Source organism: Nannobrachium achirus (assembly GCF_963921795.1).
Source record: "Nannobrachium achirus genome assembly, chromosome: 12".
In the NCBI taxonomy this organism is placed as follows: domain Eukaryota; kingdom Metazoa; phylum Chordata; class Actinopteri; order Myctophiformes; family Myctophidae; genus Nannobrachium; species Nannobrachium achirus.
In genome coordinates, this window is record NC_137832.1 from 34,075,757 (window position 1) to 34,100,419 (window position 24,663).

Sequence of the window (24,663 nt, forward strand, 5' to 3'; positions counted from 1 at the left end):
TAGAGCTACTGTATTTCCTTATAACAAACCCCCCCCCCCCCCCCCCCCCCCCATTCCTTCCTTCTGTCCCTCTCTCTTCACCTTCATCCAGAGCATCTGTGGCCTCCGCTTCCCTCCTCCTCCTCACGGCTCTTTGTTTCTCCTCCAGCCTCTGTTTCTCTGAGTTGGCCTCGTCCCATCGACCTGCCTCCATCATCCTCTGGTCAGGTCTCATGCGGCTGTCGGATGCTGCCACTCCTTCTTCCGGCTCGTTGAGGGTCAGCGCCAGCGCCGAGAAGTAGTACATGTTCTCAGCGTTTTCCCTTACAGAGCCAGGAGAAGAAGAGCATGAGAGTTAAAAGAGAAACTGGGCAGTAGTTCACAGTAGTATGACGTATAAGCCACGTAATCTGTTTTGTTGTTGTTTCTTGCTTACGGGAGAGGGTACTTCTTCCAAAGTAGTTTGGGGGAAAGGGTCTGGTAGACAGTCTTCTGCTTGCCCTCTGAACTACTGCCACCACGGCTACTCTGAACGATTTTGGCGCTCTCTATCTTCTCATCCCAGGTACCTGACAGAATGTAGTGGGCCTGGCCTCCGCTGTCTGAAACCACACCTGTCACCTAGATGGTTGGAAAACAAGGAAGAAAATAAATTAGCTTGGAACTAAAATATTCTGTGTAGGCAAGAATGTAAAATCCTGCACGTAATTCTGAAAAGATTTATGTCATTAAAATGTCTTCCTTCTGTTAATTATATTTGCATTCTCTCGAAGGGCTAAGTTGGGTTGTCGATGCCCCACAAGCTTTATAAATACTTCACCAGACCTCCTTTCTTTAAGAGTTGGAAGGGGCGGGATAGGTTTTTGCTCAAGTTTTGCTCACACACACACACACACACACACACACACACACACACACACACACACACACACACACACACACACACACACACACACACACACACACACACACACACACACACACACACACACACACACACACACACACACACACACACACACACACACACACACACACACACACACACACAGAGAGAGAGAGAGAGAGAGAGTGAGCCAAAAGCATGATCTCTTGGCAGAGATAATAAAAAAGATGGGTCATATCCCAAGAGCTTATGTATCTTTTGTTGCTGTTTAGGCAGATACTCTCCAGTAGGAGGCAGCACAACATAAGTTCAATGCCAAGCTTATGAGCACACATCAATGTAGGCTGGAGCTGAAAGAGAGAGGATTTACCTTGCGTGGAACTTCCCTGGAGAAATAACTGTAGGGTAAAAACTTGAGCTGACAGGTCTCCTTTGTCCTGTGGTTGACAACCTCAATGTCCCCTGACTGCACAGAGACAGAGGGTCAGACAGGTGGACAGGGTGGGGGTAAAGAAAGGGAGGAGGAGAGAGGGAACAGAGGACATGAAAAGGATCAATACCCAGGCCAGATGTGGTTCAGAGATGGACAGACAGAGAGAGGAGGAAGGAAAACTACTACTGATACTACCAGCCTTCTATGGCAGTGGTTCTCAACCTGTGGGTTGGGACCCCCAGGGGGTCCCCACATTATTTTGGGGGGTCCCCAGATGATTAGCTTAATGTGCAACATTGTTTTCTCACTCAACAGTAAACCAACCAACATAAAGTTGTAGTGTATACCATACCAGTATGCACATTTCTAAAGTGACAATTTAAGGACCTTTTAAAACCTCTAAAATGACAGATTAAACATTGGCCAAATTGTCAAATTGTGAAAATAGGCTATCGGCGTTGTGAGCATGTAGATCTGCTATTTTCACAATAGAACAGTGTTATACAAAATGTAATGCCTCAACTCATAGTGCTCGTCAGGGTGGGGTGTGGCCCCAATTAAAATATGATTATTTGGGGGGTCGCGGCCTGAAAAGGTTGAGAACCACTGTTCTATGGTATTGTCACAACGGGAACAAGACCGCAAGGAGGGGTGTTCCTTTTAGGCAGGGTGTTTTGACTGTACTATGTGCTGCACTACATGTTTTTAATTTGTTTTTACTGTACTTGTCAACTTGCTGTTCTACATTTTTGTCTAATAAAATATTCAATCATTATCAATCAATCAAACAAACAATGTTGACTCTAATTACTATTTTACGTTCTATTAACAGCAGACGATATACATTATACGGTATATCCACAGTATATCGTGAATCTCATGATGGTGGATAGATTTTGCTCAGTGATTTTTTATTTATTTTTGCTCAGCATGTCTCAGTGAATCCATAACACACATGCACACACACACACACACGCGCGCTTGAACGTGCACGCACGCACACACACCTGCATTAATATGCAGTGAGCCATCACAAGCCAATGAAAGCCATCAATAAAGGATTTATGGAAAATTCAATATTAGTACGGTCTGTGCTCTACAACAAAGCTGACAGAAGAGATGTAATCAGGAACAGAAAAAGGCAGAAAACATCCCACGAAAATGTTAGTTTTATATAATAAAACCTGACATTTAAAAAATACATAATGAAAAATGTAATCCCCTGGACAAGAAGCTATGACACACAGACCGGTAGAGTAGATTAATGGGGCCATCTCGCACGAAGGAGAGGTTGTTATTTCAAGGTGTTATTTGAGATCAAAGGGAGATAAATCCCCAGGGACCACAACGCTGCTCATTGGTTCACTGTAACACCATGCTCCCATTTCCCTTCTTCACATCACTCTGCACTGCTGGCCTGAATTACATTACATACTGTAAGTAACGCACAGTAGCCATAGCTGCATGGATGGATTATACCATGGGGCTGTTAAGTATGACATCATTTTGTAGGCAGGGGAGAATTTCTGCCCCCAGCTTCCGTGAATCTTTTTACTATTTTTACTATTTACACATTTTTCTTCTCTTTGTTGTTGAAAGGAAAGTGTTAGAATTATACTTTAGTCGTTTTTGTCTCGGATCTGTTCAAATAGCGAGGGACAGAACATGCTCTGGGGGCAGAGTTATCCTCTGCCTACAAAATTATGTCACGGCTTAAAAGCCCCATACTGTAATGCACAGTAGTCATACTAGTAAGACACCTCAGGGCGACATGGCCATCTGGCCTGTGATGTATATCGGACCAGTTACCCATACAGTATATGGAGATCCATGTACTGCATTATACGGTAGTACCGCCGTTTTATGCCCATACATGGAGATCCCTGTCTAAACCAGCCACACAGATATGGGCCTACGGTCGCAACAATAGCTGGATGATGTAACATTTTGTAATACACTGCAGCCATAGTTGCTTTTATTTTTTAATACATGACATATTACTTATTACTTTCACTTTAAAGTAATACCCCCTTGGCGTTGCGTACCCCCTGTTGAAGACCCCTGATTTAGATTGTACAAATGGAACCAAATGGACTTGTACGGGTCCATTTAGGGTAAATTAACCCTTAACCCTAAGGATTTTATGGTAAATCGCTCTGGATTAAGAGCGTCTGCTAAAAGCCTAAATTGTAAATTGTGTGTGAAGAGTTTGGAGATTGACGCTCACAATGCATCTAAACCGGGTATGAGATCATCAAACTGACCTGGTCAATCCACAGCTTGCCAACGATGATATTGTGCACGGTGGAAGTGACCTTCCTCCACACGTAGTGGTTCCCACTGGAGTGGAACTGCAAGTGAATGGCACCTTAGAACAGACAGAAATGCAAAATAAATGAACAGGAAGAAAGAAGGGTCAATTTGGAGAATTTCAGTGAATTTTCAGTGTAGATCTGTATTTCAGTGATCTACATTGCATATGGCTGAAGAGGAAGAAGTGACACTTTGTTACGTTTTTTTTCCTTCTAAAAACAGCATCTCGTGCAGTTGATACGAAATGTCATTATTTTTCCACATAGGCTTAGCCAAGATAATAAACAACATGTATTGCACTGCGAGACTCCACCACTTTGATTTTCTTTTTTCCCCCCTCCATTACACAAATCCCCACAGGAGGGATATAATAAGAAACAGGTCAGATAAATACCAGTGTGCTGTTATTAGATGTGCATCTATCAAATCTATCTCATTATCATTTATCCTGGGCTGACAACACCAAGCCTTACACCATCCCAGAGGAGAGAGTTCTCTTTAGGCCGATACTTTATGTATCTGTCATGAGGGGTCATAAAATCCATCTGATTCATTCTCACACCGTTTTCTGTGGCTTTAGAGAGTGCATGTGTGCAGTGTGTGTGTGTGTGCGTGCGGGCGTGCGTGCGTGCGTGTGTTGTGTGTATGTGTGCGTGTGCGTGTGTGCGTGCGTTTTCATGTTTGTGCGGGGGTGTTATACAGTAGCAAGTGGTTATACAGAATAGCACTCACTAGTATACTACTATGAGTGTGGTGTCCAATTTCTTTATTCATTTGTTTTCTTTGATATTAAACACAGCCTAGAAAGCATACAGTATTGCACAGCGTCTCACCCAGAGGCATTATGGAGATGTATTTGCCACGGAACTTGCTGGCTATGGTGATTTCCTGCCACAGGGTCCAGCCTCGTTGGGAAATCACATGATGAGAAGCTGCAGGAGGGTGATGGCTCACCTGAGAAAAATAAAGCGGTCGGGAGGAGCGAAAGGTTACTGTTACAGTGAATGGATTACTTTATAGAATAATAAAAAAGAGAGAACAACGCACAGCAGGGCTGATGCCTCGTTAAGCATTCCATAAACGAACCAGTGAACAAATGTGTGTGTGTGTGTGTGTGTGTGTGTGTGTGTGTGTGTGTGTGTGTGTGTGTGCGCGCGTGTGCGTGCGCGTGTGTGTATGAGCACATGCATTAGGGCTAGGCAGTTCCCAGCAGTGTTATTTACCTGCTCGCACAGCGAGCGGTAGCCAAACTCCTCCCGGCGGTCCAGCTCGTAGGTCTCCCCCAGCAGGGGGTTGAAGGGCTTGGCTGTGCGGTGGACCGTGGTGGAGTAGGAGGAGATGGAGAAGGCAGCGACCAGGCACATCTGCTCCAGGGAGTTCTCACAGCGGGCCGCCTTGTCCAGCAGCTCATGGTACTCCAGGTCCTCGGTCAGCCGCTGGAGCATCGACAGAGGCTCGTTGAAATTTACCTGCAAGGGGAAAATGCAGAGGATGCAATAGATAGTTATAGATACCTTTATTATCCCAAGGGGGATAATCTGTCACCCAGAGACAACACAGCAGTTTAAGGTTACAAGTTACAGAGACGTAAGAAAAGAAAAAAAAGTACTGTTGTGTACAGTTAAAAAGAGCAAGCACAATAAAAGAAGAATATATACATAAAGTAAAAAAAAAAAAAGCAATGTCAAAAAACATTCAAGGCTCATAAGTGTCACGTCACACAAATAGCAATACTTAAAGTACAACTTAACAATGCAGTGCCAAACAAAAATGTTCATAACAGTCAATGCTAGTCAGTGCTACCGTATCTCACCGCCATGTCAAACACAGCAATAGTACTCAATACTACAACCCAATAGTGCAGGGCCGAACAATAAGTGTCCATTTGTCGGTGCAAATAAATCAAGAATAAAATCAAGAAGTCAATGTCTACACACCCAGTGATATTCTGTGTTAATTGATGTGCACACACTGTGCAGGTCAAACACATGACACTTACAGGCATTGGGATTTTTGAGAGTTCCTTGCCGATGCAGTTTTTCATGATGCTCCACAGGTTGAGGGAGTAGTTGGGTTTGTCTGGGACGCGTGTCCGGCGCCGTCTGCGGGGCTGCAGCTCCTTCCCCGCCAGGTCGTTACAGCTCGGAGAAGCCTGGGATTAGAAGGTTGTGTGAGTGATGTACAGGAACTAGGAATACTGTCAGAGAGGACCAGCGACGTCACTGACAGCTTGTCAGGATTTGAGTGTGTTGCCAAGTGACAGAGAATGAACAGTGAGGGAACAGAAAACAAAGGATAAAAAAAGTCAAGAGAGATAGAGTGACAAAGAGGAGAGAAGATGTCTGAGTGGCAATTAAGATCTAGATGAATGATGCAGAGAGCAGCTGCACATCTCTGGCAGCACAGGGGTGACGACACAGCTACGAAATGGTGAGGGGGGGGGGGTATCGGTTGAGAGATACTGTACTCTCTGGCAGCTTGAAATCAGTCAGTCAGACAGACAGACAGACACTTACATGGTCATTTTGGTTCCAGTCATTGGGATGGCCTCCACTTGCTTCACTCAAGTTACTCTGAGAACGCCTGAAACACAATGAAAATGGGATTTAACGATCAGCAGAAGACACACACATGCAAACAATATACACGCACACGCACACACACACACACACACACACACACACACACACACACACACACACACACACACACACACACACACACACACACACAGAACAGGACAGGACAGGAAGATTGTTTGCATCTAAGTACAGATCACTGTGTTTTATGTCAAATTTGATGTCTTGTTTCAACTAGAAATACTGTTCCTTCGAAACAGTGTGGGCTCGATTCCAACCCAACAAATAGGATACTTTAAGGTACTGTACCTTACAGTATTGTACTGTACCTTACTATACTGTACTGCACCTTACTGTACTGTACTGTACTGTACTGTACTGTACTGTACTGTAACTTACTGTACTTTACTGTACTCTACTGTACTGTACTTTACTGTATTCTACTGTAACTTACTGTACTTTACTGTACTCTACTGTACCTTACTGTACTGTACTCTACTGTACCTTACTGTACTGTACTGTACCTTACTGTACTATACTATACTGTACTCTACTGTACCGTACTGTACCTTACTGTACTGTACTCTACTGTACCTTACTATACTGTACTTTACTGTACTCTACTGTACTTTACTGTACTCCACTGTACCTTACTGTACTTTATTCTACTTTACTGTACTTTATTGTACTTTACTGTACTCTACTGTACCTTACTGTACTGTATTGTACTTTACTGTACCTTACTGTACTGTACTCTACTGTACCTTTCTGTACTGTACCTTTCTGTACCTTACTGTACTTTACTGTACTCTACTGAACCTTACTGTACTTTTACTGTACTCTACTGAACCTTACTGTACTGTACATATTCTATGTGTTCTAGATCTACATTTTTGATTCTGTGTTTGGGAACCAGCAACTGTCAAATGGACTCCAACTGTAGTGGAGTATATTGAGTGCATATACTGTAGGCTAACAATCCCAGATCACATCTGTCCTCCACTATGTCTATAACCAAGGCGTTCTTCTATGTGGCCACTCCAGACTGAGGAGTGGAGCATGGCTTTTATTGTGTTTGTGGATCTGACTTGGAAATGCATTGGTTTTGATATCTCCCTGACAACCAACAACAACCACTAATATGGCTGACTGTCCCTGCGGGCTCTAGGATATATGGCTATGGGATTTACATCCCATCGCCCGGACTTGATTCTTGATCACAGCTGTGTAATCAGTAGAGTGGAGAGGGACATTTATTTATAGTTTTAACTATAACTATAGTTTTATACATCACACAGCTTAGACATTTGGATCAAATCAGAGAGCAGACCTGTGTGAACGCAATGATATAGATAGCATATCTGAAGTGTGAACACTGCAGCCACAGCGCCTTAACATAAACATGGGTCTATTATCCTTCTCTCCACTCTGTCCCAGCTCACTAAACCCATTGGAAATGCATTGGGTGCTTAAAGTTAAACATTTTTATTTTTTTATATTTATACTACAAAACATTTCAAAACCAAAAGTACAAGCACACGTGTCCTCAGTAAGCTGAACACATAAAAATTTGAATGGTGTTGAAAGGTGTAAGCGTTTAAGAGATGAAGCGCGCCAAAGTTTTGAGGAGATACTGACTGACTGACTGACTATAAATAATGAAGATAACATACGTGTGCTCGCCTTCCAGGCGAGCCCACAATTAGAGACGCATTAAGACAAACACTCATCTGAGATCATGTGGAGACATCAAACAAGAAAAATGTATAAAATGACAAACAGGTCAGATTGTAATGCAGCAACGCATAATCCAGAAAATTAGCACAGCGACAGAAACAGAAATCTGAAATGCTTTACTTTCCTGCAGCAGCAAGCTCTAGCTCTAGCTAAAACTAATGAGTTTGCAACGCGGCGTGAGCCAAACTGAAGGAAACCAAGCCAAGAGTGTCTGTATGACTCTGAGCTTTTTCTGTGAGCAGGGTTATGAAGTTCTGCCATGGGGGAGAGGGGGGCTTATTGACTGCTGGCAGCATGCACACACGCACGACACGCACGCACGCACGCATGCACACACACATGTACACCCCACACGCACACTTATTGTGCTACTTCTGTATGTGAGTGGGCTGGAGAGATTTATGTGAGTGGGTTGGAGCAAATACAATATGGCGGTGTAAATACTGGGTCACAGATTGTTGGCTGTGTTAGATGGGTGGCCAGAGATTAAAGGTACAGACCCATCAAAGGCCCAGGCATATGGTGTTTGTTTACATTTTTGTCCACATTCAATATAAATATTACAGAACCATGTGATCTAAGACATCATGTGTCCAGTCTATGACATCAGTCATCCAAGACGTATCTATGACTTATAACTCTATATTTGGGCATGGTTTCATATGTGAAACAAAATGTGTAGAGGTACTTCCTTCACCTACTGGTAGCATGCACAAGGAATTTGGTGCTGTCCGGTTCTGCAGTGAGATTAGCTCAAGGAAAAATAAACAGACGGACAAAGACTCACAGACAGACCTCTTTTGGGCGGCTTGCCTCCTACAGAACCATGCCGTAGAAATTTTACATATCATTATTTTTAATTTTTCTCATCATTTTTATCCCACGATTTTGTAACCCATTTTTCACCCAGTGTCAATTATCTAATGTAATCCTGGGCGCTACACTCCCTCTGCCTACCTGGGGAGACAACAGACTGACTTCTATGCATGGAACTGACAGGGGGAGATTCCCCGGTTGGACGTGATGCGTGGAAGGAACACCTTATTCCAACCAGTTCCTTTCCCCTCCATCAGGAGCCCTGGCTGGCCAGGGGGAGGCAGTATAGAGACCAGGATTACGGCATGTTTTTTGAGAGGGTACCTACCCTAGGGAACACGGGGAGAACATGCAAACTCCACACAGAAAGGTCCTTTTGCCAACCCCACCTAGGGTACGGGCACTGATGACGCAGAGGAGAGAACATGGCCCCAGCGCCCACAGTGCTGCGACAGCACTGTGAGGCGACAGCACTACTGACTGTGCCACCGTGCCTCCTGACATATCTTTATTTCACTCTGTATAGTCTCCTTACCTGCATGAGCACATTTTGCTACTCTGATTGGCGTTAGAAGAGTTATGAACAGTTGAGGGGGTTGGGTGTTGGTCACTAGGTGAGACCTACAGTACCTGTGTTGTGTATTCTCTGTGGCCGTCACTGTGATGAATGCAGGGGAGTCTTCCATGGCATCAAAATACTCAGTATCCTCATCTTCATCACTCGCCTCTTCTTTGAGTGGCCTCTCACTCCCTTCTTGCGGGACACACAGATTGCATTATGTACAAGAGCATGCTTCACAGTGTGCAGCGGCTGTATCACATGCTTCTGGTTTGTAGACAGGGTTAAATGGGGGGAAAGTGGATAATCACATACCTATGGTGATTAATCAATTATAATCTGCTTAGTTAAATAGGTAATGTTCTTGCTGGCTAACTTGCCCAAATGAGTTTCTCAGGGTACATTTTGTCATGCCCAACATGCAGGAGTATTCACTGTTTAAATAAACAAGTCTGGAGGGTCACATGCACAGTAAGCCAAGTAACAGAGAGGTAGTGTGTTGACTCGTGGCATGATTTGTTTGTATAAGAAAGAATATTGAATTTCCCTAGGCGAGCATTATATTTGTGCGAAGTTTGGAGACAATTGCACGACTGGTGTGCCATTAGGAGTATCTACACTGTACGCCTTGTAGATTCTAAGTGTAGGATAGATTATGTCTACATCATTGAAATACTTGCAGCATGTGGCCGCCTAAATCCCAAGAGAGAGTATGTTTTCATACCGATCTGTCTTTCTTCAGTTATGTTACAGATAATCTAATTCTGAACCTTCTGACCAGACATGAAATGTCCAATTGTTTCCAGGTCTGTAGGACCATTACTGTCTAATACTTGACTTGAGGCTGGTCATAAATGTCCCACATGTTCACATGTTGGCTGCCGTGTGAATATTCAATCATCATGTACATTTTGGACAGCAGGACTCACCCTTGTCGGTGGCGGGGATACTGGCTGTGTTGGCAGCGAGCGTGGGTGCTTCTCTCCAGGCTCTCTCCAGGCTGTTATGCTGCTTGGCTAGCTGCTCAATGGTCTCCTCCAGGTGGGCACGTTGCTCCCGCTCATACTGCAGCGCGCGCTGCCATCTCCGACTGTGAGTCTCTGCTAGGTCCAGGAAGTCTCGACACGCCTGGGAAAGGTTAAACACACAAATATGCAGCATATATTTCATATTCCCTGATCATTTTCATGACCCTCCCAAAAACATTTCACACTGACCAGTGTGTGTTTGACCACCAGCAGATTCTTCAGGGAGACCCAATGGAACCTTCATCTAAGCCCTGTCAGATTGTCGCTGAAACACGCAAAAGCAAGGGGCTCAAAGAAGGCTCATTGGACAACTACCTGGACAATTTGTAAAAGGAATCCCCCAACTTCTCCCCTCATTCCTCCCCTCTTTAATTACACCGACCACATATGTAAACTTTTTATATTCTCAAATATGAATCCTCTAGAAATTGTAGAAATAATAATTTCCTTTAGCATCAACTCCAGCTTATAATAATGGCAAAGGTGAGAGAGAATGAGGTGATACAGTTGCATTTTAGCATCAATCATTCCAATAAACGCTATTGTCATCATGATCGTCATGGTTTTAAGCAATCATCATTACGTCAATCAGTCGCTGCCCTGACTCTTTGTACTGGGGCCGCTGCACTGCGCTGCTGAGTGTGCAATATCACTTCCCGTCATATCCTAGAGCACATCACATTGTAAGGTTACAAAGGCGGCATTCGCCACAGGCACACTCCTTGGCTGCAGAACAGACTGTACTGCGGGCAGAATCGAACAGCACTGTCAAACTGTCCATGAGGCCCCTACTGCTGACTCAACATTATTGCTGAACAAAGAAGTTACTTCAGGTCAAATGTACAGCATTAGCATTATTCTCCGCAGCATGCCCGCCAGTCTGGCCACGGAAAGAGTTCAAAGGTCAGTGAACCTAAATTACACACCTGACAGCTGACAATGCATGATGAGAGACACATGAAATAGCCCACGATCTGTACGCTGATGCTGTATGTTTGACCGGAAGTAACGTCTTTGTTTTCTGCATTAAAGGAGTAGTTCACCTCCAAAATGACTTTTTTTCTATTGATTACCAACGCCATGGAGTCTTCAGTTCAATAATACCTTTTTTGTATTTGTTGCATTCCTACAACAAAAAAAGGATTATAGTAAATTTACCCCAAATGATTCCGGATGGGGTCCCAAATGCATTACTCCCAATCCGGGTCCCTTCCGGAATCAAAGGGGCTAAATTTATTGTAATCAATTTTTTGTCTTAGGAATGCGACAAAAACTAAAAGATATTATTGAATTCGAGTCTCCATGGCGTTGGTAATCAATACAAAAAGTCATTTTGGGGGTGAACTACTCCTTTAACGTAAGTAAACTCAAGCTATATTTTTAAACTAAAATGCAATTTTGTGCCATTTGTACAGCTTTTTTCTTATCAATCATTGCCCAGATATGTGTAACAGGCAGCCAGTGGTCTTTTACTAAATGCTTCTTTATTTTTAGTACCATAGGGATTGCTTGATATTGTACCGTAGCTAAAAACCACTTGGACATGATACTGGCTACAGTCGGCTAGCTGAGGGGCAAGCATGTCACACAATTCAGATAATCTGTGTCCTCTAAGCCTAGAACCAAATGCATGTCGAGATATTATAATTATATCTTCCTCGGACAGTTAGGATTTATAGCCTTTTGGGCAGCAGGAGGAAAAACAAGGCCAATTCTTTCCCTAATCCATTTCCAGAGAACAGGATATCTATCCAGTACTATATCCCCCACTTGCAACCCAAAATAATTTAAAATAATTCACATTTCAGGGATATTCATGAATGAGCACATAATGTCCTAGAAAAGGTGCTTGTATTAAATGTGTTATATTTCTTATCGTAATAGATTTTAATGTTGACTAAAGCAAAAAAGCCCCAAAAGGCTGTGGTTCACAGTGATTTTAGATCAGCCATGGGGTGTCGTTGAGCGTGACATTAAGAAAGTACCTCGAATCCCCTTAGCTGTTTTAAAATCACTGTATTTAAAGAGACTATCCTTACCCCTCCTCCCCTCACCCGTCCCTAAGGGATCACCCGTCCCATCTCGTGCCACTCACGTCCAGAGATCGTCTATTATTAAATTGGATAGATTACCCAGCCTTATATATATATATATATATATGGTATATATATATATATATATATATATATATGGTGTCAGAGAGGTTATGATCGTCAATTTAGTCTATCAATCACCACAATTAATAACATTTCTGCTTTTGGGGTGCCCAGGTGGATCATTGAGTAGGAGTGCATATAATACCATATCTATCTATAAATGCGAGAAGTCTCTGCGTGTCTGTCTGTCTGTGTGTCTGTAATCCGCGTATCTCGAGAACCGTTCGTCCCACCGGCTTCAGATTCGGCACGCGCGTTCCCCGCCGCGGCACGGAGTGCAGTGCCGGGTCTCGACCCGACCCGACGCGCGGTTTTCCCGAACCGGCGCGAAACGTTCGGAATCTCCTTATTTGATTGTTGGTTTATTTGGTTGATTGTTGACATCAGGCTGTTCCGGAGGAAATCGGCGAAAGCTCTGACTCATTGTGACATCACTTCATAAAAGGCTCTGACATCACGTACGCCACATGAGTCAACAAAAAATCTCTGTGAGTGTGTATGTATGTATGTAATCCGCGTATCTCGAGAACCGTTCGTCCCACGGGCACGCGCGTTCTCCATATATGGGCATAAAATGAATGCCCCCATATATGGGCATAAAATGGATTGCAGACAGACAGATACAGATATCTCCATATATGGACATAAATGGACAGAGGCAAACAGATGGTCAAAGATCTCCATATATGGGCATAAAATGGACGCAGACAGACAGATACAGATATCTCCATATATGGGCATAAATGGACACAGGCAAACAGATGTTCAAAACGGGTCCTATGACAACAGGTATAATGAGGTTTGCATTAAAGGGGGAACCGGCACTGTGTCTGCAACACAGTTGGAGGCACAGACAGATACTCCATATATGGGCATAAAATGGACGCAGATAGACAGATATCTCCATATATGGGCATAAAATGGACCCAGAACTATAACTGCAGTGATCTCCATATATGGACATAAAATGGACAGCGACATACAGACAGACAGACAGATACAGATAACTCCATATATGGGCATAAATGGACACAGGCAGACAGATGGTCAAAACGGGTCCTATGAAAACAGGTATAATGGGGTTTGCATTAAAGGGCGGGGCATTCATTCCCTATTTACATTGTTCCGAGTTGGCCAGGTCGCCGACTAGACGCTGGGCCGCCCGAAGGGCGGCCCAGCTTCTAGTACCGTAAATAAGGCTACAGTATTTACAATTATCATAATACTGCATTTTGTGTCGCTAAACTGGAAAGGCCATAATTTATGGCCTTTTTCCAGTTTAGCAACACAAAATGCAGAGAGAGAAGTGAAATGTAGACAAGTCACTAAGGAAAGTCTGATTCATGCCACACTACAATGGAATATGTGCAGGTTATGTGCGTTGCTGCTTCATCAGAATTTTCTATCACAATATGGCATGTCAATAGAAAACGAAAACATTGAAAGCCTTGAAATGAAACAAAGAAAACTTGTTTGACATAATAATTCACCTTACAATATTAAAGCAGAGCAAATATCCTGTATATCACCAAAAATGCTGAAAAATATACTTTAGAACCAAACTCTGAAATCCTGCATACAGTATAAGGTTTGGTACCAAGATAGATACCATGCTTGTATCACAATACTTCTGAACAATCCAAGTAGCCAACCCAATGGTGAACAGTCTTGATTCCATATCTTGAAGGTTCCTCAAAATGTCAGTTCAATGATTGAACCATCCATTGTGATCTAGCTACAAAGGAAATGTCTGAAGTTGAGGTGGAGTGGAGTTGTCTCTTACCTTCAGCAGTATGTCATCAAATGTCAGACACAAAGCTTCAGTCTCACTTTTAAAGGGCATGTGACGGTGCTGCTCACTTCCTCAGACATAACCTTAATATACACAACAAAGCATTACCCTAAAAAAGGGACATTTCCCCATGTTTCTTCTTCTGCTGAATGTGTTGAATAAACTGCTCGTGACTTCCTTTGGTGGGAATGCAATGCCAGGGCAAGTGGATGGGCATGGAGGACTATTTAAAGTATGTAAATCGGTTGTCAGTGTCAAATTAAATATCCAGCTCCATTTTATTTTTATATTATGAGCATGGTTGGGCAAGTCTGAAATTAACCAGAAAGGTTTCTTCAAACTCAAGACTAGCATGTAAACACACTGATGAGCACACTTGCACACGTGACACGGGTACACATGCCAGCATGACACGCACGCACGCGCACACACACACACACACACACACACACACACACACACACACACACACACACACACACACACACACACACACACACACACACACACACACACACACACACACACACACACACACACACACTCTACAGCCTTGGTTCAATGGCCCATGTGAGGAGTTACATGAGTAATAAATGAAATGCACCTTCCATTTAGGGACAAAGACACCAGACATCCCTCTGTTGTTCTCTTTTCTTACCTCACTCGTGTATCCCTCCCTCCCAACTCCATCAAACCTCTTTCTCTTCCAGTTTCTTTGGGACTAGCTCAGGGAGAGACTACGGTTCTACTATTAGCATAACGTAAATCTATACAGTAGCAGAATTCACAGCTGCAGAAAGTCAAATACACTTTATCCATTGTAATTTGTCAGTTGTCAAGCTTCGCTTGAACATAATTCATTTACCGTATGAGACTAAAACTACTATTAGTAGTATGCGGTGCCACTTCCTCTAACTTGTTCTCATTACAGTCCATTCTGGCTATACCTAATGGTTTTTTAATGGGATCTAGGCAATCCAAGAGAGGCTGTGATATTGCTTGTCCAGTAAGTCTCAGATTCCCCCCGCAAATTAATCAAAACATGGCACGGCCAACGTTCAGAACAAGATGGATCATCATTTTGAGGCACAGCAGTACTATCTGCAATTTAAGTACAATCTACAGCACGCCATGCAGTTTAGAAGCCTTTAGTTTTATTAATCACAGTTCTAGGAACTAATTTATATCCTGAATTTACTGTCTCTCTCTCATCCACACACATGTCAGAGGTAATGGTCTCTGACCTATCTATATAAAGCCAAAACAAAAGGGTCAAAGAGCAAAGTTGCCACCCCTGGGCTCACAAACTGTCAGTCCAAACCTATACCTCAATAACCAAACATGGAACAGAAACATCTTATGTAAGTGTCAGACATGCACTTCCTCCCAAATAACCATTCCACAACCTAGACAAAAAAGGCCAAAGCAATATCAGCTCCGACATGAAAGAAAGAAAGCATTCTTTTCACACATCAAAGCGAACCAGATCAGCAGGACAGAATGACAAACCTTGAATGCTTGTCTGGGTAATGTCTGGTTTAGTCACTGCAGGTCTGTCTGTCTAATAGCAGTGCCACAGGGACAGGGTAGGGGTCTGACGTCCCTAACCAGGCTGGGTGGATCTAAAGCTATTCCTGTCCTCCCTCCCCCTTTATCAGATCTAGTGTCACTCCTTCAGCTCAACTCCCCCTGAACTTTGGTCTGCTACAGACCAGCGGTTCTCAACCTGTGCGTCGGGACCCCCCGGGGGGTCCCCAAATTATTTTGGGGGGTCCCCAGATGACTAACTTAATGTAACTCAACAGTAAACAAACCATCATAATAAAGTTTAAGAGTATAGAGGGTGTCTGCACATTTCCAAAGTGACTTTAAGGACTTTTTAATACCTTCTAAAATGACAAATTAAACATTGGCCAAATTGTCAAATATTAGAGGCAGAAATTGTGAAAATGTTGGGGGTCGCAGCCTGAAAAGGTTGAGAACCAATGCTAAAGACTAACCCCACGTTTCCCAAAAACTGGGTCGGGACCCATTTGTGGGTCGTGGACACATTTTTATCTGTCCCTTATTTATTTTAAATTCCTTTATTTTGGTTTTAATTATTATTATTTCAAAACATTTTCAAAATACATTCCTCCAAAAGCTAAGATTTCTAAGTCATCTTTTATTTCGAAGTAATTTCATTAATAAAATAAATCTAAGAAATTCCATAAATTAGAACACAAATGTTTAAGAAGTAGTGAGAAGTAGTAAAACATGGCGTGAAGCGTCTCGTTGTGAGCTTGTAGATCTGCTGTTTTCACTAGTTTGGGTCCCGCCGTCCCGGGCAAATGTCTAATTTCTCTTTTGGGTCACGGGCTAAATGGTTTGGGAACCACTTGCCTACTGTAAATCCTAACCTTACTGTAAAGCCAGTGAACAAGCGTTAAATATATTCCTGTAATCAGAACCACATGGTGGGCTGTCATTTATTGTGCTTATCATTTGAATGTTCTGATTCATTACAATATTGATCATTCATATGGAAAGAAGTCTAGGGAGGCAACTTGCGAAACTCTTCTCTTATTACACACTGGTTGGGGCATTAGAGATGACTCACATTCTTGTCGTGTCGTTCTCAGCATGTGACACGCACTCACTCTCCTTCTACTCTCTCTCTACTCCACGCACATGACCAACCCCCAGGCACGTGCACACATAGACATCAAAGGGGGCTTGAGCCCCTGCCCTTTTATCCGTCTGTAAAAAGTGCCCTCTCCAGACCATGAATACAGATTTTACTATGGTGAAAGAAATGCAAATACCCTCTTTCCATGCCATACCTGAAGGCAGCATTCAAGAGAATTGCCATGTCCAAACTCTCCTGAACTTGAACATGGCATCTTGTGTTTGTTTGTTTTTTCAATTTTTTTATCTCACGATTTTGTAACCCATTTTTCTCCCAGTGCCAATTGCCTAAGCTGTAATCCTGGGCGCTGCTTTCCCTCTGCCAACCTGGGGAGGGCCCAACACGGCATCTTGTTTTGAAAGAATGCCCTCTCTGTGTAGAAAGCCATGCAGTTACGCCAAATCTCCAGCATTGGCTTGATTATGCTTAGTTCAATGTGTTATCAAGCACCGAAAATAGCCAACCTCCAGCTCAGACTCGTTGTGAGCTCGGAGGTCTGCCAAAAGGCCCTTTCAGAAAGGCCAAAAGGCCCTTTTAGAAATCTCAGCCCCTGCCTCTCTAAAATTATCTGCACGTCCCTGCCAACCCCTGCCGCAGCACAGCGTTACTCACATTGATCATAGCATTGGAAGTGATGCGGAACAAGGTAGCTCGCTCATTGACTGCCTTGATCTTCTCTCCGCCCTCCACGGGAACGCGCAGTCCCTCAAGTTCACTCAGAGAGCGCTGCAGGGCCGCCCCGTGCTTGGCGATCAGGTCGTTGCACGTGCTGAGGTCATCGAGCTTGCTGACCAGTGTCTTCAGAGTGCCCTGGATCTCGCTGCGGTCCGACTGGGACGTGGGCTCCTCGTCCCCAGAGTCATCTGGAGGGGAGGAGGGCAGAGGTCACAAATGTGTCATGACTACAGTGACTACAATGAAGAATATATTTGAGAAAGATAGGAATAATCTTCAAAATGGTGCAGCTGCCGCCACACACACACACACACGCACGCACACGCATACGCACACACAATACATGCTATTGGTTGGGAGCTTGTCAATCAAGCTAGCCACGCCCCTCCTACGGCATACACTATTTTATCACCAATTTTAAAATATACATGGGATGATGGGACCATAATTTAACAAAACACATATCATGGTGATTGAAAGACTTTAAACTAGCGACTGGAAGCATAAAGTAGGCATATTTATAACAATGTTTATTTTATATTTATAACACTTTTAAGTACTAGTAAGACGCCTCATGGCGACATGCAACCTCGCCCTTTGGTCGCGCCAATTCTTGGCCATCTGGCCAGTGATGTATATCGAACCAGTTACCCATATGGAGACCCCTGGTACCCATATATGGAGATCCAAGTAGGTCTACTGTATATGGTACATCCCTTTTATGCCCATACATGGAGATCATAAGACAGGTTATGCTGCAAAGAAAATCTATCACAAACCAATGACTCAGTCAGTATACCCAGTGCCCCCTCTGGTACCCTCCACCATGAATGACTCATTGTGTTAAATTGGTAACATTTTCCAAAATGTTAAAAAATACAATATTTGGAAAATAGTAGTAAAGGCAATGCCAGGGCAAGTGGATGGACAAAATAGTAGTAAAAAGTAAAGTATACATGATTAGAACATGCTTAAACATTTGACAGTTAAGGTCTAATATTGCTACAAGACAAGTGTATCCAATTATTTTGGTGCATAAACAAGAAGAATCTATATCATAGTTACATGTCGATTTTTCAGATTTTGGCCAGTCTATCAATAATGCATAAAGAACTGAAGAAATTCAAAACAAAAGCCTAAAAATATCCAGTCACACCCATCTTTCTTCCCTGATCACTTGGTACAGTCTGACTAGGTATTTCTTAACAAGGTGATGAGCTGGTGGGGCCGGGCACAGGTTTTTCCTACAGGCAGACAAAGTATAGTTATTGACTGCACCATCTCAAGTCGCACCTTGAGCCATGAGAGGGACCACCGAGCGAGCTAAAGCGAGCGAGTTGCCGTGCCGAATGTTGTGAAGGTCGCTTGAGCCGACTCAGTGCTGTTCGAGTTGGAGTAGGGACTTTAAGCAAGGACGGGTCGGCTACGGCAGTCCGCTCCGGTAACCGGAAATGGATCAGTAGTGAAATTAGAGACTTTAAGCAAGGACAGCTACCATCACAGCTTGCCATCACAGCCCTTCCTACTACGGCAGAAACTACCTTTCCACGTAGCGTCTACAACGTCTGCTGCATAGACGCATCACCATGGGAACCAAAGAGTTCAGTAAAAGACAGGTGTTTGCCTAGCGATTTTGACTGCTACGGCGATTGCGTCATAGCAGCTGTACTTGCGCCTAGCGGGGCTGCCCTGAAAACCATACTTGCTTAAACTCCCTATTACTTTGAATAGAGAAACCCTTGCCGGCAGAAAGCTGTGTCATCTGTCATGGCATTTACAGAAGTACAGCTCATAGGCCTCTCATATGAGCCTACCTTTCTATAAGAAGCCTCTAGTCTATGGAGAGGTTACTTAAGGTTATACAGAACATACTAGACCTAGATGTTTGCTGCAGAGAGAGAGAGAGAGAGAGAGAGAGAGAGAGAGAGAGAGAGAGAGAGAGAGAGAGAGAGAGAGAGAGAGACGCAGTATACACTACAGGACGAAAATATATCGCAGGTCAGGTCCAGCTAGTGAAATTAATAGGGAGGGATATGGCAGTTCAACCATCCTGAAAATCAGCTAGGTCAAGCAGGGTCAAACACACAGTAAAATTAACACCATCAAATGGTCACACAGCTTCTTCATAGATGATGTATGCTGCGTCATTATTACAGACAAACCTAAATCAATACATTTAACAAGGCAAAAACTACTTCTATAATACCTTGTGATTATGTATTGAGTAATTTTTCCTCAGTTTCAGTTTCTTTATTTAAATAAAACTTTGCATAAAAAACAAAAAAGGTCTTAAAATACTCTGCCTAACTCAGCAAAAAAAATCTGGTTTTCAGAGGGTTCCTGTCCAGCAAACAAAAGAAAGAGTACGGGGGGTTGACAGTAAAATAAAGGGATAGATGTTTAGAAGAGAGAAATTGGAAATTCAAAAATAAACATCTGGCTCTTTAGTCCTGTTGTAGCCCAGGTATTGCCTCATCATATGACTATGACTACAGACATGCCCCTCTAATGGGAGGTTCGGTTCTACAGCCATTTACTAACAATCAATTACAGATGGACGGCACACAAGGTGGCACACTATCTGGGTGCGCAGTCAGGCACGTGGCGCTTCAGCCTCTGACGTGGGTGGGATTTTTTACGTTAATTAAACCAATCAGAGTGTCTATTCCCATTCCCTTTAAGAGAAGTTCTCATTGTTTTGAATGGAAAAATGCAATTTAGACATTTAATGCAATTTAGTTTTTTGTCTACAGATATATTCAAAAAGTTCACAAATCCACTGAAATGTCTGCTAAAATGTAATGTTTTGTAGGAGTACTCATGCAAATCGTTCCATTTTATTTCTGTGGTCACGTGATCAAGACGTACTGTACCGAAAATGCTACAAATCATGAACGCAGTGTCCAATTGGCATGAAACTGAAGTCGGCCTCATGGCGGCGCTATAATAGGTGTGTGTGTGTGTGTGTGTGTGTGTGTGTGTGTGCGCGCGTGCGTGCGTGTGTGCGTGCGTGCGTGTGTGAGTGCACACGTGCATGTGTGTGTGTATGCTGTTCTTTCAACATGTATGTTTTTTCATCAAGACCAATGGAATTCAATATAGGTGTTGCTTCACATTGAAATATCACGTGACACCTATATTGAATCAAGTTAAAAACTGAGTTAGGAACTGGCTTCAACACTGGATCCCTTGTTTCGGTAAATATGCATGTACAGCACAAAGAGCCCAACATCCTGGTTTTGTTGTGAGCCAAGTGTGACATTGAAAATACTGTATCTATTTTACAGGATACAATCCTCCTGAATAGACTGCACCAGTGCAACACAATTCAGCTTGGCAATGACACAATGGCAACTGACCTCTGAGTGGAAGTGACTACTGTCAAGTATATATTATAAAGTACACCTAACCCTAACTTTAACCCGAATCCCAGATACAAAGACACAATAGCAAAAACAAAGACACTACTTCTGTGTCATCCCTTTCCCACCCATTACTGTGCACTGGTGTAGACGTTGCACAGAGACACAACTTCAAATGTCCATCATTTCTCCCAGAAAAACAAAACAAATCAGTCTCAGCAGAGAATTGTAATTCCACTCTACTTGGAGTCTGAAAGTTTGGTGGTTACCAAAATATTGATGTGACATAATGACACTACAAGCAGTCTAGGCTGCAACTATTGATCTTCTTACTGTTTATTCCATTGATATTTTTTTTGATTAATAGAGATAAAGGCGTGGATGAAACAAAATATTTTACAACTCAACAGCTACAAAACACAAGCCATTCTCATCGGCACCCCACACCAGGTGCAATCATCCCAAGCATCACCTTCTCTGGCCAGGACTTTCCCTTTTCATCTGTCGTCACCAAACTTAGATAATGTTTTATGAAAATGTTTTTATTCTGTACTGTAGCACTTTGAGGTTGTGCTATATAAATAAAATGTATTATTATTATTATTATTATTATTAATCAATGCGACAAAAAACAACTTCATTGTCCTGCAAAATTATCCATTATGCATGCAAACTATGGGTAACTTATTTTATTTTATTCAAATCAATTAGTATGATTAACTGTCACACCCCTAAAGCAGTCAGTCCATCCTTAAATGACAAGAAAAACTTTGGCGAAACGATCAAGACCTTGTTCAGGAGGAGTCAAATATATTAAACCCAAAGTAAAAACAATATAGCCTCACCTACTGTGCCTACCTGCAACACAGCAAGTCAACAAGACTCACAGAAGTTGTCAACACTTCCATTACATGCCAAGTGCTATCAAGTAGCTTAGGATAAAGGAAATAAGATGGGGAACCAGACAGCCTATCAACTGTCAGCCTGACCAAAATAGCGTTGGCAACGTCCTCCCATCTGAAAGGGGAGAGGTGCACTGGGAGGGAGGAGAAAACAAGGGGGACGTGGGGGGGAAGAGACAAAGTTAAAGAGAGACATCTCTCACCGTGCCTGTACTCCTGCACATCCATTTTCACCCAGAAGTAACAAGTCAGGAAGAAGCAGCATGCACAGAGCTTCTATCCAGTGAGGTGACTTTCACAGAAAAAGACACTGGCCAGTGGATGAAAAGAAACCCCCCAAAAAACAGGGTAGCTGAGGCCAACCCGACAGTACAACAAGCGAAACTAAGGAAGAAAAGGACTGGGACACCCGCCCTATCCACAAACCGTATGACTACTGCCAGCTTAAAATAGTAACTGAATGAAGTTAGCACGGTCAAAGAGAAAAACTAACGAAGAGCTGACAAAGTACACACACAGACTTGCCAAGATAGATTATAGTGGAGATACATACAGTGTGATAGAAGCAAAGTGAGTGATTACGTGGGAGTGAGAGAGAGAGAGAGAGAGAGAGAGAGAGAGAGAGAGAGAGAGAGAGAGAGAGAGAGAGAGAGGAGAAAGACACACACAGAAAGAGAGAGCATAATAGAATAAACCTTAAATTGGTGAAGCATGACTGTAAGCCAAAGCTAGGAAAACGACAGTAGTGAGAGACTTAAATAAGTTAGCTTACTTGATGGCATGTAAAACTCTGAGCAGAATATCACGCTGAAAACCCCTGAAAAGGTTACCTTCCTTCCTGTAAATGTTTAGGGCAGCATGATGCCCCGAGAGAAGGGAAGGCTATGGAATGGCATTATGGAAATGTCACCGGCACTGCTGCTGACCTACTGTACTTCCTGCCCACATGTGTTAACATCCACATTACAGGGGGTGAAATTACAGAGCACTAATGTTAAGATGGAGGGTAATGGGTTAAAATTGTAACAAAGTGTTAGTCCCTAGAACAGGGGTCTTCAAAGTTTTCAGGCCAAGGACCCCTTAGCTGAGAGAGACGTGAAGCAGGGACCCCCTCTACATATTGTATAAATGTGTGAAACAGATTTCCATTGACAGCACTGACGTCAGTCTATGTTAGATTTGTGTTCAGACTTTTAAACCACTTAAATCGTCGTTACTTACCAAACTTCGCCTTTCACTCGGTCTGCTCTTTTTTTTTTTTACCTCTACACCAAACCTATTTGCCAAAAATAGCTAATCTACAATGTGTATGTGTAACAACTGTGCAATTGATATATTTGGAAGTTCAACAGCAGCAGACTCAGTATAGCCAGCACTGGAAAGGGACAATCCAACACAAGAACACTGACCTTTATAGCATTTTATTTGGCCATTTTAGTAAAAGTCAGTGCAACCTATCCAGTGTACTGTATGTGGTTCTCCAAATACAATTTTTAAAAGCTTGCCGTAGTTAGATATTGTTGTCATTTGTCAAACTTGCACTTTGCCAGCGGTAACATACATTGCCTTCACAACCACATCAGGAACGCCACAAGAGGAACGCTCATAATACTTAGGAATCTCGATGCTGACAAGAGATTTTGTTAACGCCTGCATGGAACTCGGAAAAATAGGCATTATTGCGACCATCAGGTCGCAGTTACTATCAAAACCTCCACCGGCTGTCTGTCTGTCAGTCTGTCGGTCTGTCACGTCACACGTAACACTTTTCCCCTACTCATATCTCCGCCACCGTTGCCCCTATCCATACCAAACTTTGCACACACACTCCTTGGCTGCCAAACCACAACCTCCACCCTCATTTCTCACATGCCCTCTTCTAACGCCACCATGAGGCCGATTCTTGCTAAACACATTTTTGTACACTGCTCCTACAGATTTTGCCCTAAAATCACGCAAAGCGGTACACAGTATGTCTAGAGTCCTGTCATCAACATGGATCTGTCCCATTTAGCGCCACCATCAGGCTGATTTTTCAAACACATTTTTGGACACTGCTCCTGCAGATTTTGCCCTAAAATCACACAAAGCAGTGTATACTGTACATGTGACCTGACGGCCGCTTATCTCCCAATTAGGGAGTCTTACTGGTAGAGTATAGACTGGAGTGTGCCAGTTTACTGCCTGTAAACTAGTCTTTTAGCCCATTCTTACACCTACTATTGCATCTTCACTACCAATGAGAGATGTTATTTAGATGAAGCAGTCTTTTCGGACAGTGGTTCTCAACCTTTTCAGGCCGCGACCCCCAAAATAATCATATTTTAACCCTGATGAGCACTAAGAGTTAAGTACTACATTTTGTATAACACGGTTCTACTGTGAAAATAGCAGATCTACATGCTGCAAGGCGTTGGGAGCATGTAGATCAGCTATTTTCACAATTTCTGGCTCTAATATTTGGCATTTTGGCCAATGTTTAATTTGTCACTTTAGAAATATTAAAAAGTCAATTTAGAAACGTGCATATACCCTCTATCTATACACCTTATGTTGGTTTGTTTACTGTTGAGTGAGAAAACAATGTTTCACATTAAAGGACAACTTTGTTTTTTTACAACAAGGGTTCATATTTTAGATTGTAATTAGAGAAAAGAAAAAGTGAGTGTTAAAATGTTTTCATTTGCTTCGTTCTATTGTTTTATCATGTTTACCGTGCTACAATGTGTGGCATGTGTACGCATGCCACACATGCCACACAAGTGCCACACAAGTGAC

At 42.9% G+C, this 24,663-nt stretch overlaps 1 protein-coding gene across 1 annotated transcript in view; it reads right to left on the minus strand.

Moving 5' to 3' along the window:
* osbp2b (oxysterol binding protein 2b) overlaps positions 1-24,663 on the minus strand; it is a gene marked incomplete at its 5' end in the record, with an annotated part of 74,777 nt that overhangs the window by 1,573 nt on the left and 48,541 nt on the right. Inside the window, 11 exons of the mRNA XM_080738856.1 lie at positions 82-302; positions 416-600; positions 1,236-1,331; positions 3,563-3,666; positions 4,445-4,565; positions 4,835-5,080; positions 5,611-5,763; positions 6,128-6,194; positions 9,374-9,497; positions 10,232-10,430; positions 17,559-17,809. Of these exons, the coding sequence (XP_080594982.1) occupies positions 82-302; positions 416-600; positions 1,236-1,331; positions 3,563-3,666; positions 4,445-4,565; positions 4,835-5,080; positions 5,611-5,763; positions 6,128-6,194; positions 9,374-9,497; positions 10,232-10,430; positions 17,559-17,809 (1,767 nt within the window). The remainder of the gene's footprint in view (positions 1-81; positions 303-415; positions 601-1,235; positions 1,332-3,562; positions 3,667-4,444; positions 4,566-4,834; positions 5,081-5,610; positions 5,764-6,127; positions 6,195-9,373; positions 9,498-10,231; positions 10,431-17,558; positions 17,810-24,663) is intronic.